At 47.9% G+C, this 15319-nt stretch overlaps 1 protein-coding gene across 4 annotated transcripts in view; it reads right to left on the minus strand.

The window, feature by feature from the left end:
- Positions 1 to 2502: 2502 nt before the first annotated feature.
- LOC144371453 (uncharacterized) overlaps positions 2503 to 15319 on the minus strand; it is a 36705-nt gene continuing 23888 nt past the window's right edge. For 3 of the 4 annotated variants that reach the window (XM_078033766.1, XM_078033767.1, XM_078033765.1), the window contains exon 7: positions 2503 to 12812. In XM_078033766.1, the coding sequence (XP_077889892.1) occupies positions 12763 to 12812 (50 nt within the window). In that variant the 3' untranslated portion in view covers positions 2503 to 12762. The remainder of the gene's footprint in view (positions 12813 to 15319) is intronic. The other variant, XR_013431450.1, reaches the window with a different exon arrangement.

Consider the following 15319-nt stretch of genomic DNA (forward strand, 5'->3'; position numbering starts at 1 on the left):
TATGAACCACTGACATTTCTGCAAACCTCCTCTAAATATTGTGAGAGATAAAAGTGGCTTTTTATTTGGAAAAGTAGTTGTGATTTAGGATTATCAGTGAAAGCCTGTGGGGCTTTATTGAATCATGTCAACAGCTGTCTGTAATAATGCGTACTTTGCTGGCCACAACATAATGTATAAAACAGTGTTATAAATCGGAAAAAAAATGTTTTTTTCATAATTTATCAGCATTATTATGGCACAAAATAATGCACTCTTATCAATAATACAGAGCTCTTTGTGAGCATTATGTGTTGTAGGTAATAAATTCAGCCTGTTCTCTGGCCTGCCAGAAGAGTTGTAAAGCAGTATATATTAGTTCACCCTTGTGATAATAAATAATTTTAGTATGTCTGTAGGCTCTAGCTAACATTTACTCTGAGGTCTTAAAGAACAGTGTGCTCTAAATGGTTCCAGAAGTATTTATACTGGCTCTGACTCTCCTTGGTAATGTTTCAGTGAATGATATGATCAGATAACAAGTAGCAGTATTTATCAAGTATTGATATAGTGATATCACCTGTAGTTTTATTGCCTGGAGTAGCTGATTTTGACTTAATTGGATCTGTAGTTCTTTGTGTCTATTTTTAATATGATTTTTTAAAAAGTGGTTTATACACTTGTGCACCTGTTCTAATACATATAACCCTTCTTTCTCAGTTATTTTTGCATGGATCAGAAATTGATAAGTCTTTACTGTTCTTGTTTTATCCTCTTGAAAAATTACAGACACCCTTATAGGAAATGTTTCTCTTGAAAATGAAATAGCCATCAATTCATCACCTTTTCATGTGTTCCAAATGGTAACATCTGCATTGGTAGCAAATCACAATTGATTATGTAAATAGAATTTAGAGACATGTTTACATAAACTGTGATAATAACCAAACTTTCTGTGTTTATTAATTTCTCCTATAATGACAGTAAGGGCGGTGATTTGTGCATAGGAAGAAAAACTCTGACATTAAATCATTCTTTTGGCTGAGAACATACAACTGAATTTTAACATGTTACAATTTTCTCACAGGAAAATAAAAAAGAAAAAAATTATAAGAGGCACTTTATTGAAGATAATAGCTTTTCTAAAAGGGGTAAAACATTTCATTTTGTTTTTATTTTCTTAAAACTTCATAGACTAATTCTGAGAAAGTGCTTAAGCACTTCCATATATATATTTGGATGTTGATGGGCCTTTATTTTGTTCATTTATTTATATGCAGTACTTAGATGGAACCTTGTGCCACAAACATGCTAAGCAAGTGTTCTACCACTGAGTCACAATCCCAGCTCCAGGCACAATCCCAGGTCTTTCAGCTCTTTCTTGATGTATAGAATTTCTCACCCATGCCTCTGCTGTCTTGATCTAAGTATCCATATATTTACTTCACACTGATAAAGTGATTTGATGCACATACACAATACCATTTACTGCAACAAAACAGCATGGTTTATAACTTAAATCCATTTTAAGCATTCAAGCTAATTAGAGTCATAAAGCTATAAGAATAGGGCCTTTTAATCCACTGGTATATTAACCTATATAAGATGGGTGGGCTTTTTATACAAAAATTCTGAAGTAGTCCTGAAGAATATTTGGATTGAAACAGGTGGAAAATAATGGTTGAGGCCCACTGCTCTTTTGTGTTGCACTAATATTAATGCAGAGACCATTAGGAGCACCACAACTAGCTGAGCTGAATAAAGATGGCCACTTTCTAAGAAAATCAGAATTTATATAATACAGGACCTTTTAGATCACATCAGGTTGACTCCTTTGGAAAGCAAATGTGTAAGCCATGCAGCTCACAAGACATGACAAGGCTCATCCACATTCCGCATGGCTTGTGAGGCCTCTGTTTGGCAGCAGAAGACCCTCAACACTGGCTCCCACAAAAGAGATTCCTGCAGTCCAATATTGGGATTAGAAAATTCTAGTAAACTATGGTGAAAGCAATTTTGAAGACAGATGCCTTCTGTTTGTTTCCAGAAAAAAAGACATTAAGGAAAATATGAGTGAAAAAGTCCTTTTCCATGAACTCCTTTTTGTTTTGCTTTGTGAGCATACCTTATAGAAGAAAATAGAATTCTGACTGTGAGGGGAATTCTGGACCTCCAGTGATTGTTATAGAAGAATAGGAAATGTTGACACCAAGGGTATGCTATGAAATATTTAGCATAGGACTGCCTACTTCTTTGAGAGAAGGCTCTGTGGTAAATAGAAAATGCTGGTAAAATCTTTTCTTTTGGTTCCATGAAGCCTAGAGTTTTATTTGATGTTTGAGATCCATTGTGCTTTAAAATATAATCTTCTTAGAATCCCTGCCATAGGTTTATATGAAAGGTGATTTAGAGTACTGTGGTGGGCTAAAATCCATTGCTCCTTTTTATGGGAAACATTTTCTACTAAAAAAGAATTTTTAAATTGCCAATACTCTTTAATAGGGAATTTTATACATCATTGAGTGGAGGCTTTCTTAAAATACTTTTATTCAAACACATCTTTTTTTGAGAGAGAGAGAGAGAGATTGATTTAATATTTATTTTTTAGTTTTTGGCGGACACAACATCTTTATTTGTACGTGGTGCTGAGGATCGAACCCAGGGCCGTGCGCATGCCAGGCGAGCGCGCTACCACTTGAGCCACATCCCCAGCCCCCCCAAACACACCTTTTATTTAAAATATAGAAATGACTGGATTTTAAAAGCCAGTCATGTAAAAAAATTCAGACATTTTAAAATAAAAGTAAACAGATCACTCACATTATATTTTGAGAGAGAGAGAGAGAGAGAGAGAGAGAGAGAGAGAGAGAGAGAAGTTTAATATTTATTTTTTAGTTTTCGGAGGACACAACATCTTTGTTTGTATGTGGTGCTGAGAATGGATCCTGGGCTGCATGCATGCCAGGCAAGTGCGCTACAGCTTGAGCCACATCCTCAGCCCCAGGTTAATACATTCTTAAAAAGAAAATGCTGTGTAATAACCATAGCAATGGTATATTAATTTTAAAGAGCTTTTTAAGCTACTCTTTTAATACATATTTTCTCTTATCTTTCTAAAAACTACTAGAATGTGTAAATTTATAAATATGCGCATTGAGAAACAAGAGATCCTATGGCAATAAGTGACAAAACCTGATAAATTCAGTGCTAGAATCAACAGTTTTCTTGAATTGCAGGTCAATAATGTCTCTAATGCAGATAGTAAGCAAAAACATTAAAATAACTAAATAACTGTAATTGAAATGATTCAGCAAACTATTTGGCATGACCATATATGTCCTCAATTTTAATCAAATATATATTAGATTTATTTTATAATACATAGGTTAATTTATTCCTTTATGATCATTATCTCTTCCTTGATAAAAGACCTCTAGTAAACATCCTCATTTGGCCTCAGGATGTACGTACAGTAACAAAAAAAATCTCAATAGTTCTTTCTATTATATTCATAATATATTTTTCACATATCCCCAAGGCCTTTCACCTACTGGTCAGTCACATACAACAAGCAATATGAAAGTTCATGAAGTTTTGCAGTATAACATTGTTATCCTTCCACGCTATTTCTAAGAATTCTGTGTGCTTTAATGAAAACATAAAGGAAAATGAATATGTATTTATAAACCCAGAACTTGAAATGACACTGGACTTAAGAGATCAAGTTTATGAAGACAGGAGTTATGTGTTATGGCTTCTGTTTATCTGCAGAAGAGCTGTCAAGGTGAAAGGGGTTGTGTGAGAATGGCTTTAGGCCTGAGCCTAAGCAACTCCTGTAATGCCAGATTCATGGGACACCAATAGACCTCCAGGAGCTGAATCTGATGTAATCACACAAGAGTGTTTATTGTAAGCTCAAGCCTGGACTCACAACCATTTCAGATGCAGTGGTACCAAAGAGTGAGTCTCGGCCCTTAGTTCAGTGAGGATTAATAGATTTTGGGGGATACTATATGCATCACAACATCACACAGCCAATCATTTCACATCACAGAAAAGTCAAACTCTTAACTTTGATTAGCACAGTCATTGGCAGGAACAAGTTGGGTAAGGGTGATTGGTTAATTCAAGTTGTGGATACATTTGAACTAATTGGTTTAGGCCATGAGGGGTTGCAGGAGTGTATATGATAAACTTTCAGAGTTTCCTAATCATGTTACCAATCAACAAAACTACTTGGAAGGTCACCTGTCAGTTCAGGTATTTTCTCTGTCTCATGCTTTTTGTGGTAGCTAGGGGATTGCTATGGGTCCTAACCTAGTGTAACTGAGTCAGAATCACTTGGCATGGAAGATCTCTCCAGTTATTTACAGACAAACAACTCAGCAGGGTGGGTATGTGCCTAGGAGCACTCTGGGGTTTTCCACCCACAAGGGTAACTCCCCCCATTGGACAAGCTTTGCTCTGAGATAGAGGCCGGTTTCTCAAAAATGGAGTCACATCAGTTTCTCACTCCATTTAAAAAACTCCATTTTGAAACCTGAGGTCATTATTAGAGGTCATTTATCACCAGGCACACCCACAGAGCCCTCTAATATGGCCTCAGACAAATTACTTCCCCTCACCCTGATAAATTGAATAAAGCCTTTGGCAAGCTTTCCTCTCCTGATAAGAGTGAAAGGTGAGAATATCAGGATGAAGACCACCAGATCAGATATTTCTGACCTCAGGGTAAATGATGTCATGGAGAAATGTGGTGGCACCTGATAAGAATTACAAGGTGTGGTAAAAAAAAAATCCCCAAATTTAGTAGAAAAAATAGAGTGAATAAACAGGGATTCAGCCAGCCTAAACAAGTATGTACTCCAGTTGGAGAGCCTGATGCGGACCTACACTGACATTCCATCACTTGCCATCATTTTCCTATTCTCTGTGTGATCCTCACTGCTCTCAAACTCTACCGCCTTGTCTGGACCTTTGTGAGAGCTGCAACTTCTCCCTGTGACTCTCTCCTCAACTGGTGATCCACTCCACACCAGATGCTCATCAGTTCAAAATCTTGTAGGTGGCAGAGGAGATTACAGTGACTAAGCCTTTAATCTCTCCTACTCTTGGCTGGGCCCTTCCAAAGCCTGATTTTAGGTAGTTTTTACTGAGTCTCTGGAAACAAAGAATTGAGAAACAGAATGCATCAGTGGAAAGCTTTCCAACACTCATCCTGGTGAATATATAAATAGACTGCTACTTGCTTTCCAGATAGGCAACACCTACTATGTTCCTAAGTTTTTGTATTTTTCCAGAATTTTGGCCACTCTCCAGAAGGGGCTCGTGGTTTTGTGTCCAAGATATGTACCAGCTCCAAGCTCTGTGAAATGACCATGTCCTGGATTACTGAAAAGAATGCCAAGCATCTCAGAAAATGCAGAAATCAGTGTGACCTTTAAGGCTTTCAGTGGAGAAACCCTGCTCTGCTAAATAGCAACCCAAGTAGCATGATCAGGAACTGTCAATGACCTAGTGTTCATCTTGTGGAAAAGTCTGTCCCTGGGCTTCTTTCTTACCTATTGTTCAATTTCCCTGCTTGTCAGGAAGGTCTTTGCCTCAGGCCACCCCTTTGTGAAGCCTCAAGAAAGCAGTTTCAAAATGGAAATGAAGGGGCCTCACCTGTGGCTCTTTGGTAAAGTGCTTTGTGAAGGGATGTGTCTGAATCAACCTCTTGGCACTGTGTGAGGTGTGGATTAGATTCTCAGAACCCCAAGAAACTAAATAAACATCCCATGTGTCCATCCAAAAGTATAATTACAGAAAAAAACAGTAATTTTGGATTAAGTCTCTCGCCTTTTTCTGGTAAGGCTCCTGACCTCTATTTAGTGAGAAAAGGGATTCTTTGGTCAAATGAGGTGTTCCAAGCCCTGCAGTTGCTAGCATATATGTGGTTGGGTTTTTTCATGACTCTAAGACACATAAAGAATCTACCCCCAGCAGTCAGTAGGCCTCTAATTTGAGAAGTAGGGCAGTATTAAATGAAGTCTCCTACTTAATCTTATCTAAAATTAGTCAAGTTCCCAATGAAGCTACAGATACAAAATTTCTATCAACATTCTCTGTTTGATTTGCCAAAGTCAGTTGTAGTCATATCCTATGGAGTGATAGTCATATCCTTTCACTAACTTTAGCATCCCAGATCTAGTCTCTTTATTTTTCAAAGCCAGCTTCCCAGTTCCTTCTCTGCCTCAAGGCCTCCCATTCCCATGGGTGAGCCCACTGCCCCTTGTCTAAAGCAGTGTATTCTCACTTGAGTAACTCCTCATGCTCTATCTAGTGAGTGTCTCCTTCAATTATCTGTTCACAAAAAGAACATGGAACTACAAACTTTGTCATTGCATCCATCTGGCAAGAACACCTTTCATGATTAGAAATTGAAAACAACTAGAAATAGAAGAAATAAAAACAGCTGGGTGATATGGTGTATACCTGTAATCCCAGCTATTCAAGGTCCAAGGCAGAAAAAACATAAGTTCTAAACCACCCTCAACCCCTTGACCAGATTCTGTCTCAACATTTTTGAAAGGGTCAGGATTTAGTTCTGTGGTTGGGAGAATGCCTGCCTAGCATGTGTGAGACCATGAATGCAATTCTTGATACTGAAAAAAAAATGCAAACAGCAACAAAATAAAGATCACACATAAGAAATGACTTTCTAATACATTAAATAATCAAAAAATAAAATATTTTTCCCAAAATGGAACAAAGCCCCAGGCTGCCTCCAGGGCAGTCATTGCCAGTCCACCCCAGAGCACTCCACCAGCCCCACCTTGTTCTCCAGCTGTGCACCTTCTGGGTTGACCAACAAGGGACAAGTTTCCCTGGGCTCAGCTCAGAAGGGCCTGTCTAAGGCTGTTTGAGTCATGCTTGGGGGGTCTTTAGCCTCCCTGGGGGTTACCTGTGCAGACACTGGCCCAGGAGGTCCCCAAGACTAACTTGCCAGCCACACTGTCACCTGCAATGTGTTATGTAGAGAAGTGTTCTAGTGTGACTGTACCCATGGCCAGGGCGGGGCCAACAGGGAGAAAAATACTGATAATTATCCCCAAATAAATAGATGAATAAAACTGCCCCACCCACATGACACTCAGTCATTGGGTCAAGAGAGTTTAGCAAAGCCCAGATCTGGGGTCTGAGGGACCCCAATCTACCCACTGTTGTCACCCAGGAGTTGACATCGAACAGCCACACCAGCTCTGTGTCCACAGGGCCTGTTAGGTGGCCCTGGAGAAGGCCCAGGCACAGCTCTTCTGTTAGTCTCCTGGGGGACCTTCCCAAGCCCCAGTGTCATCAGCACCCCCTGGAACCTGGAGGTGCAGAGGGAGTACTGTGGGCCTCCTCTCAGACCCTCAGTGATGTCAGCTCATTCCTGCCGCAGGGCCTCAGCACAGGTGGCTCCCCTGGCCTTAATGCTGAGACTTCTAATGCTGCCTGCAGTCTTCACCCTCCAGCCGCCTTTCTGACCGGGCTGCCCTCCTCCCCTACCCTTCAGCTCCTCTTCACTTCCTCAGGGTCACCTACTGAATCTCCCAGTTTGACCTCCATGGTGTTTTCTTTGCTCAATGTAGGTCTTCCCACTCAACAGGGAGCCAGCAGGGTCCAAGGTGGTACCCGCACTATTCCCCAGGGCTGTAGAGCTGACCACAGACCTAGCATATGGGTGCTCAATAAAAGGACTGCTGGCTGAACTCACTGATGGGTGGAGTCGGTGCTTGGGCCTCTGTGCTGTGGGTAAAAAAGTGAGTGGCCGTAAGGTGTGTAGAAAGGTCAGTCTCATGTTCGTCACACGAGTTGGCTCTGACCACATGCCCAGCCCAAGGTCTGATCCGGAAGGAACTTTCACAGTTTCTTATTGAGTTGTCCTGTGTAGAGTGCAGAGTAGGCTCCACACAACCGAGAACTGCCAAGTGCACACAGCCCTGACACACCCACAGGGACATAGGGGACAACGACGACCAGGGGCCTCCAGGATGGTCTAAGGTGAGGAAAGCAAGGCTCAGAGAGAGTGATACGCTGCCCCAAGGCCACACAGCACTCTGAGGCAGGCTTGCACAGGACTCGGAGCTCTGGTCTTCATACTCCCATGGTGGCCATGTGTCCCCATAAAGATTCCTTCCCTTGTGGCCATTGCTACATGGCCATATGTAGAGAATCAGATGTGACTGCGGTATTATTACTGTCCTTGATGGAGTTTGCCTGCAAACAGGATATTCTGTCAAGATATAGAAAGGCAACAGCAGACATGCTTGAAAACGAGGTGTCTGCTGTCCTTGGGAGGGCTTGCTCGCAAATGAGAGGCTCCTTCAAGGTTTAGATAGGTAACAACAGACATGCTTGAAAGTGAGGTGTCTGCTGACCTTGGGAGAACTTTCCTGCAAATGGGATGTTCTGCTAAGTGGGCTTGGAGGGCACTGAGAAAAATTTTTTATCTGTTCTAAACAAAGAGCAGAGCTCAGCATACTCCAGGCTGAGAGTAGATTAGCCATGAGAAGCGGGTCACTTCTGATTAGAAAGTAAAACTTCTGTGTGCTATGTTTAATTAGCTGAAAGACCTGATTTATTGATGTTGGAAGGCTGCCTTCTTTGTTCACAATACTATAAAAAGATTGCTTGTACACAATAAAGGACTTTTTTTCTGCTGCTGCTTTGCTTGCTCTGCTTCTTCTTTTTCTTTCTTTTCTCATGCTGACCTGCAAGTGAATTACTGCAACACCATAAAGGGTCTGGGGGCTCCAGAAGGGTTTGAGAGGTCAGGCACACCCCTATCCCTAACCCCAGACCTCAAGCTTGCCCTCATGGTGATCTTCGGTGGCTGCTTCGCGGCACTGTGGAGTCACCACTGACTGGCAGCTACCCCAGGGACCCCAGTCCATTCCAGCTTGACCGAGAGGCCTCAGGGGGTGCTCTGTGCTGACCTTATTCCAGATGAGGAGGGTGAGGCATGGAGAAGTGCCGGCCAGCCCTGTCTGAGCCACGCGGCTGGTCTGGGAGGAAAGAAGTGGTTTACTGAGCACCTACTGCGTGCTGCTGGGAACCACCCCCACAACAGAGACCAGGGAGCAGAGGCCGACTCCACACAGGGGGAGATCCATTCTGGCTCCCAGTTGGAGGCTGGCTACTCCACTTCAGCCAAAGGCCAGGGAGGCCATGCAGAGGGCTGTGGCGAGGGGCAGCGGCCAGCCTAGGGCCCCTGGTGGGTGGCCGGAGAGACCACCGGGACGGACCTTTTCAGGGCACGTGCCCAGCAGCCATTAGCTCACCAGGCTCCATCAAGGTCAGCAACCTCATGTCCTGTCCCTTCCCCAAAGCCACCTCTGAACACTGTGCCCCAGGGACCAAGCCTTCCACCTGAGCTCCTGGGGACCTCCTGCCCCGTGTGCGTCACCCATCCTCACTCCCACCTGGGGCAGGAACAGTGTGGTTTCCCGTCTGTCTCCCTGGAGACACAGGAGAGGTGACAGGAAGGATCCTGAGGGCAAAGACAGTCACCGAGACAACACAGCGGCCCATCTCAGCCCCACGCCGCCCACAAGCCCCAGACTCCGACACCAGTGAGGACCCACCTCACAGGGGTGAGGACACCACCTGGCCAGGAAGTCCTGCTGCAAGGCACGTCCCTGCCCAGAGGGGACAGGCCGGTCCCCCTGCCCCACCCCTGGACAGACCCCCCACGCCAGCAGGGATGGCTGGGCAGGTGGGTGCCCGGGGCCCACAAAGAGGCAGGGGGCAGAGGGGGGGTCCACCAGTCCCCGAGCCAAGCAGCCCCTATGCTCACGGGAGCAGGGGACACGGAGACCCTGGACTGTCACCAGGGAGGATGACGTGGTAAGGGACAGGCAGCACGAGGGCCCTGGAAGCAGAGAACAAGGGACAGAGAAGAAAGTTGGGGCCCAGGGCTCAGGAGAAGGGACGGCGGAGCCCAGACACAGAGGCCCGAGAGCACAGAGCTAGGACCAAGGACCAAGAGGACACAGGACGGGCAGGGAGGGCAGGAGATGGCCTCTGGAATAATGTCGGGAGGGAAAGGCCAAGGCCACCAGGGGAGCCTGGACGGAGGGGAAGGGACAGGGGAGGCCACATGTGGGGGAAGGAAGGGGTGCCAGGGTCAGAGGTGGAGGCCAGAACTGGGTAGGGTCCCCGTCACCTTGGGGACAGGGTCCTCCTATCCTGGGGACCCTATGTAGCCTGGACACCTGCAGCCAGGACCCTCCATGCACCCTAGTTCCCACACACAGTCCACTTCCCACAGGGGCCTGGCCCAGGACTCAGGGGCCCAGAACAAAGGCAGAGGCTAGCCTCCAGGCTTCCATGGAAGTTCCCAGCTTAGCAGGCCCCAGGCATTTGCATGAGGCCTCCAACTGGGGGATGCTAATGCTCTGCTATCCCTGCTCCTGGAGGTGATTTGCATACATTTGCATACCCCTGGGGAATTAGGCCCACGGGCCTGGGGGCATCTGGGCTCCCTGCCTCCCAGTGGGCTCTTGGGGCTGCAGCCATATCCTGGGGGTGCCCTGGCAGGCAGTTTGACCTGGAAAGATAGACTGTGTGTGCCCCCCACCCTGAGGCCACTGTTCACCCCAGGTCTGGGCTAGTGGGGGGAGATCTCAAAAACTGGGGTCTGACCTTTCTCATCCTTCCACAGTTCTAGAATCTCAGAATAAAGGCCAAAATTCTCTTGTAATCACAAGACCATCTCCTACCAGTCCCTGGTACCCACTCTCTCTCCATCACCATCCACCACCCATGGTGGAACTTCTTCCTCCGAGGGCCCACTCAGCAGGCTTCTGGTCACCACAGGACCCTTGCACATGCTACTCCCAGTGGCTGCCTTGTGCGCTTCCCTCCTCCTGTTCACTCCCTTACAGCTGGTTCATCCTTTGGATTCTGGGGAGAGTGCCACTTCCTGGGGAAGCCCTCCCTGTCCTGTCTGCCCTCGTGCTCCATTAGGCCTCAGCTCCCTGATAAGGGAGAAATTATCACGATGACCTGGAGAAGCTCATGTCCACTTCTCCCCCACCAGACCGTCAGACTTTACTTCTCTTCTCACTGACCTCCTGGGTCCTGCACAGTACCCAGGGGTCCCAGGCAGTTAGAATGGATGGATGGGTGGATGGATGGACAGATGGGTGGGTGGATGCATACAGGGACCATGGAGGCTGACTCAGGCAGTGCCGAGATCTTCAGACCCTGTCAGCTGGGATCCAGCCACATTACTGTACACGAGCCTCATCCTGGTGATCCCCTGAGGTGGAGGCATGGGATCCTGTGCACCTACAGATGAGGAAGAGACTCCAGGGAGACTCCAGAGTCTAGGCCACGTGGTAAGGACTTGGCAGACTGGGAGTCCAGCCCCCTTAAACTCTCTCCAGGGGACACACAGCTGATTGCCACCCACATGAACATTGGTTCCCTGGAGCAAACCTTTCTGCTCACATGAGAATGGACAGATCGGCCAGGTACAGTTGCACACCTGTCATTCTAGCAGCTCAGGAGGCTGAGGCAGGAGGATGGTGAATTCAAAGCCAGCCTCAGCAACAGCAAAGTGTGAAGCAGCTCAGTGAGACCCTGTCTCTAAATAAAACACAAACCAAGGCTGGAGATGGGGCTCTATGGTTGAGGGCTCCTGGGTTCAATCCCCTGTACCCCCCACAAAAAAAAGAATGAACAAAGAAGAGTTTACACTGATCCTCCCTGAAGTTCTCCACCCCACTCCACCCACAACATCCCCAAATGGCCTTAATAGTCATTACAGCCATGTTGATGCAGCACCTACTATGTGCTAGGAACTGTTCTGCATAAAAACCCCCATGAGACACACCAGTACCTCCATTTAAGAAAGAAACTGAGGCACAGAGAGATTAATTAACTTACCCATGATCACACAGCTCAAAAGAGGCCCAGTAGGGTTTTAAACAAGGGCCACTTGGTTTTCACCCCAGACCCCTCAAAACAAAGATGCAGTCAGTGGGAGAAGAACATCAGAAGTAGGATCCACCTATGGCAGGCGGATACTCAGGTGAGTGGAACTTTCTGGTGACACAGTGTCCCTCCTCGGGGGCTGCCTCACCTAGTCCTGAGAGGCCCACTCAGCCTGGGGGAGAACAGAGCCCCCTGCAGCCTGTTGGCTTAAGAGAATATTCACTTATCTGAGCTGAGGAGGCAGGGCCACATCCTGTCAGAGATCCTTAGAGGTGACCTTATTTTAAGGAAACAAGCCTGTGGCCAATTGTCCGAGATTGATTACATTAGGGGCCAGCACAGGCAGCCAGCAGAGGGGACACCATTGTCTGCTCCAAACACACTGCCTGCCCTTTGTAGAGATGACTCAGAGCAGGGACCAGGGACCTCAAGCACTGTCTGGGCATAGACCTGGTGGCTCCCAGCTGACATCCTCCCTGCCAAAGAGCTCCTGGAAATTGCCTTCATGGTGATTTTCAGGTGCATGGGTGGGAGGCACTGCTTGCTCTAGCCTCAGAGTAGGACAGGAAAGATTTCAGGCCTCATCAGACTAAGGGCATGAGCAGGATGGTGGCTGGGAGGGGAAGACATCAAGGGCCTTCATCTCACAGCAGTTTAAGCATTGTTTGTTGAGCACCTACCACACATCATGTGGATGTAGCTGGAAAGTGGATTTTTAGCATGTGCAAAGGACATGAGGCAGCAGTGGGCTTGGTCCATTTGAGTCTGTGTGGGGAGTTGAGGCTGGCCTGAGCCAGGATGTGCCTGGGGACAGCTGCATCAGATGAGGCAGTTTGAGAGCTGATTGACTTCTTTCCCTTGTGCTCCACCTGTAGAACAAGCAAGGCACAGAGATAAAGCTCTTTCACATTACAGATGAAGAGTCTGAAGGTCAGAGTGGTAAAGGCATTTCCAGGTCCCGAAGGTACTACATGACAGAGCTTGAATTTTAACCCAGGTCTGCCTCTAGAGCAGTTTACCTGTCCCTTCTAGCATGAATTTCTGACAAGTCCAGACCCACTCAAATTCAACCTCCTGTACCTGGTTTGGAGAGTCCCAGGTACATGAGTCATATGAGGCCCTGATAAGTCCTTCTGCAAATGAAGTTTCTAATATTTCTTTAACCCAGCACTTCCAACGTTCATTTGAACATGAGATTCTTATAAGTGTGACCAGAATGAAGACATTTCAGAAGTGACCTTAGATACTGGTCTTGTTAACTAACATAAGTTTCAAGTGGCTTCTTGATCTTGGGGGAGAGAATTCTGGATATATTTTGGAGACTCTGTAAGATGGTGAAGGGATGGAGAGAGATTCAAAAGACTAGGGGGCTATTTCAGAGCAGGAAAGGATCTCTAGGAGGACCCTAAGTTGGACTCTGGAGAGATTTCCTCCCTCCCTCCAGAGAACAGAATCAGGGCCCATGAGGGTAGGAAAGGGGTTGGAGACTGTACCTGAGGTGGGCCATCTTGGTCAGGAGTGAGCTCCCCACCACCAGCATTGTGCAATTAGAAACTGTTGCATTACACTGGCGAAGGTCACTTCCTCTAGGATTCTGGGCTTCGGGATAAAGACAACCCCACTTGGGCCATGCTCAGTCCCCCTTCTCACCAGAGTGGGCACAAAGAAGCCAGGCATGGCACATTCATGACATTAGGAAAATTCTTATAAATAAGATAGTTCCTATAAAAGTTGATGAGCTCTCCACAGTCCAGGTCCTCTCTACAGTAACAAAGCCACGCCCTTTACTCCAGCGTCATCTCCTGCCATCGACTAAAGAAAACGCTCATTTTAAGCAGTATAACAAGAAAAGTGAGTGACAGTCTATTGACATTTTAAAAAGTGTGTGAGAAGGAGGGGGGCGTGACTGGCTGGAGAGACCCAGAGACAGGAGGAGAGAGGAGCCACACCAGTTCCCCTCCATCTCTGCTCAACCTGGAGGGCTCAGGCTCCTCCGTTGCCCAACAGCTGCGGCTCGGTGTCCCCTTCACCAAGAAGGAGGTCGAGGTGGGATGGAGCGGGCAGGGGCCAGGGCCACGGGCCTGGGGTGCCCCGACTCCTAGGTCAGGGTTCCCCCTGGCGGGGCTCTGGTGGCTCTGTGGGACTGTTCTGGGAGGGCAGGCAGGGGATCTGGCCAGTAGAGACCAGAGATCCAGGTCTCCTCAGTTTTCCCACCAGGCTATGGGCTCAGGGACGCACACAGACCCTGCCTCGTGCCCGCCCCACTGCCACCTGCCCCCACCGTCACCTGCACCCCTGGAGCTGAGAGCAGCCGGGGTGGGGGTTTAGCGGAGTGGGATGGATGTCCACGGAGAATATTCTAGGGAGGACCTGGGGCCACCGCTTCGCCCTCTCCAAGGCGAGGGGCGAAGGGGCTGGGCCCGGGGACTCTCTGGGCACCGACGGGGACAGCGCCCTGGGGACTCTAGTGCAGCACACGCACACACACACACACACACACACAAACACACACACACACACACACACACACACACACATACACACACATGCGTGTGGGCCAGCGCACGCTCACGAGCGTGGATGTCCCACACCTGCAGGAGCATCACCCCACGCGCGCAGGAGGGGCTGTCAGGGGGCGGTCCTCCTGCACATGCGCAGATCGTGTGCACCACCATCCCCATGATGCAGGCACACCCCCCCCCACACACACACACGTTCATTCTTATGTACGTGCACACTTATGTGCAGGGAACAGACCCTCGTTCTGACCCGTGTCCCACACTCCCCTCCAGGTGGCCGTCTACCACCTGCCAAACCCACAGGGCGTCGCGCACACAGTCACGGTGGCCTCCCCACCTCTGGGACCCCACATCAGGGTGCTCCACTCCCTATACAGTGTGTGCACAGCTGTCCTGTGTCCCCTGAGCGCTAGTGGAGCAGGCCATGGGCTGCTTTGTTGGAGAATGACACCCGCTCCAGCCCCTCCTGGCCCCAGCCTGCCTTTGTCAGCCAGGACAGTGCTCAGGTGACCCTGCTGTTCTGCCCTCCTAGCTGGCTTCCCTGCCAGTGCCCTGGGCAATGAGTGAGCCTCGGGCGCCCCTCCTCACCCAGTTTCCCTTGTCCAGGCCTTATCAGTGGACGCGGGTGGAGAGGACAGGGGCTGCCACTCCGGAGGCCTGTTCTAGAAGCATCCGCCCGTCCCTCCCCTTCCTCTCCACCAGCCCAGTCCCCCACATCCGCTCGTGGCCCCACCTCTCGGCCTTTGTCCAGGCTGTTCCTCGCCCCCAACTCGCCCCTTAGCAAGGACCCCTAGCCGCCCCCTCCAGGAAGCCCTCCGGGTTCCCTGCCCTCATGGCGTGAGGCTGCCTGCACCTCT

This window comes from Ictidomys tridecemlineatus, chromosome 16 (assembly GCF_052094955.1).
Source record: "Ictidomys tridecemlineatus isolate mIctTri1 chromosome 16, mIctTri1.hap1, whole genome shotgun sequence".
Lineage (NCBI taxonomy): Eukaryota > Metazoa > Chordata > Mammalia > Rodentia > Sciuridae > Ictidomys > Ictidomys tridecemlineatus.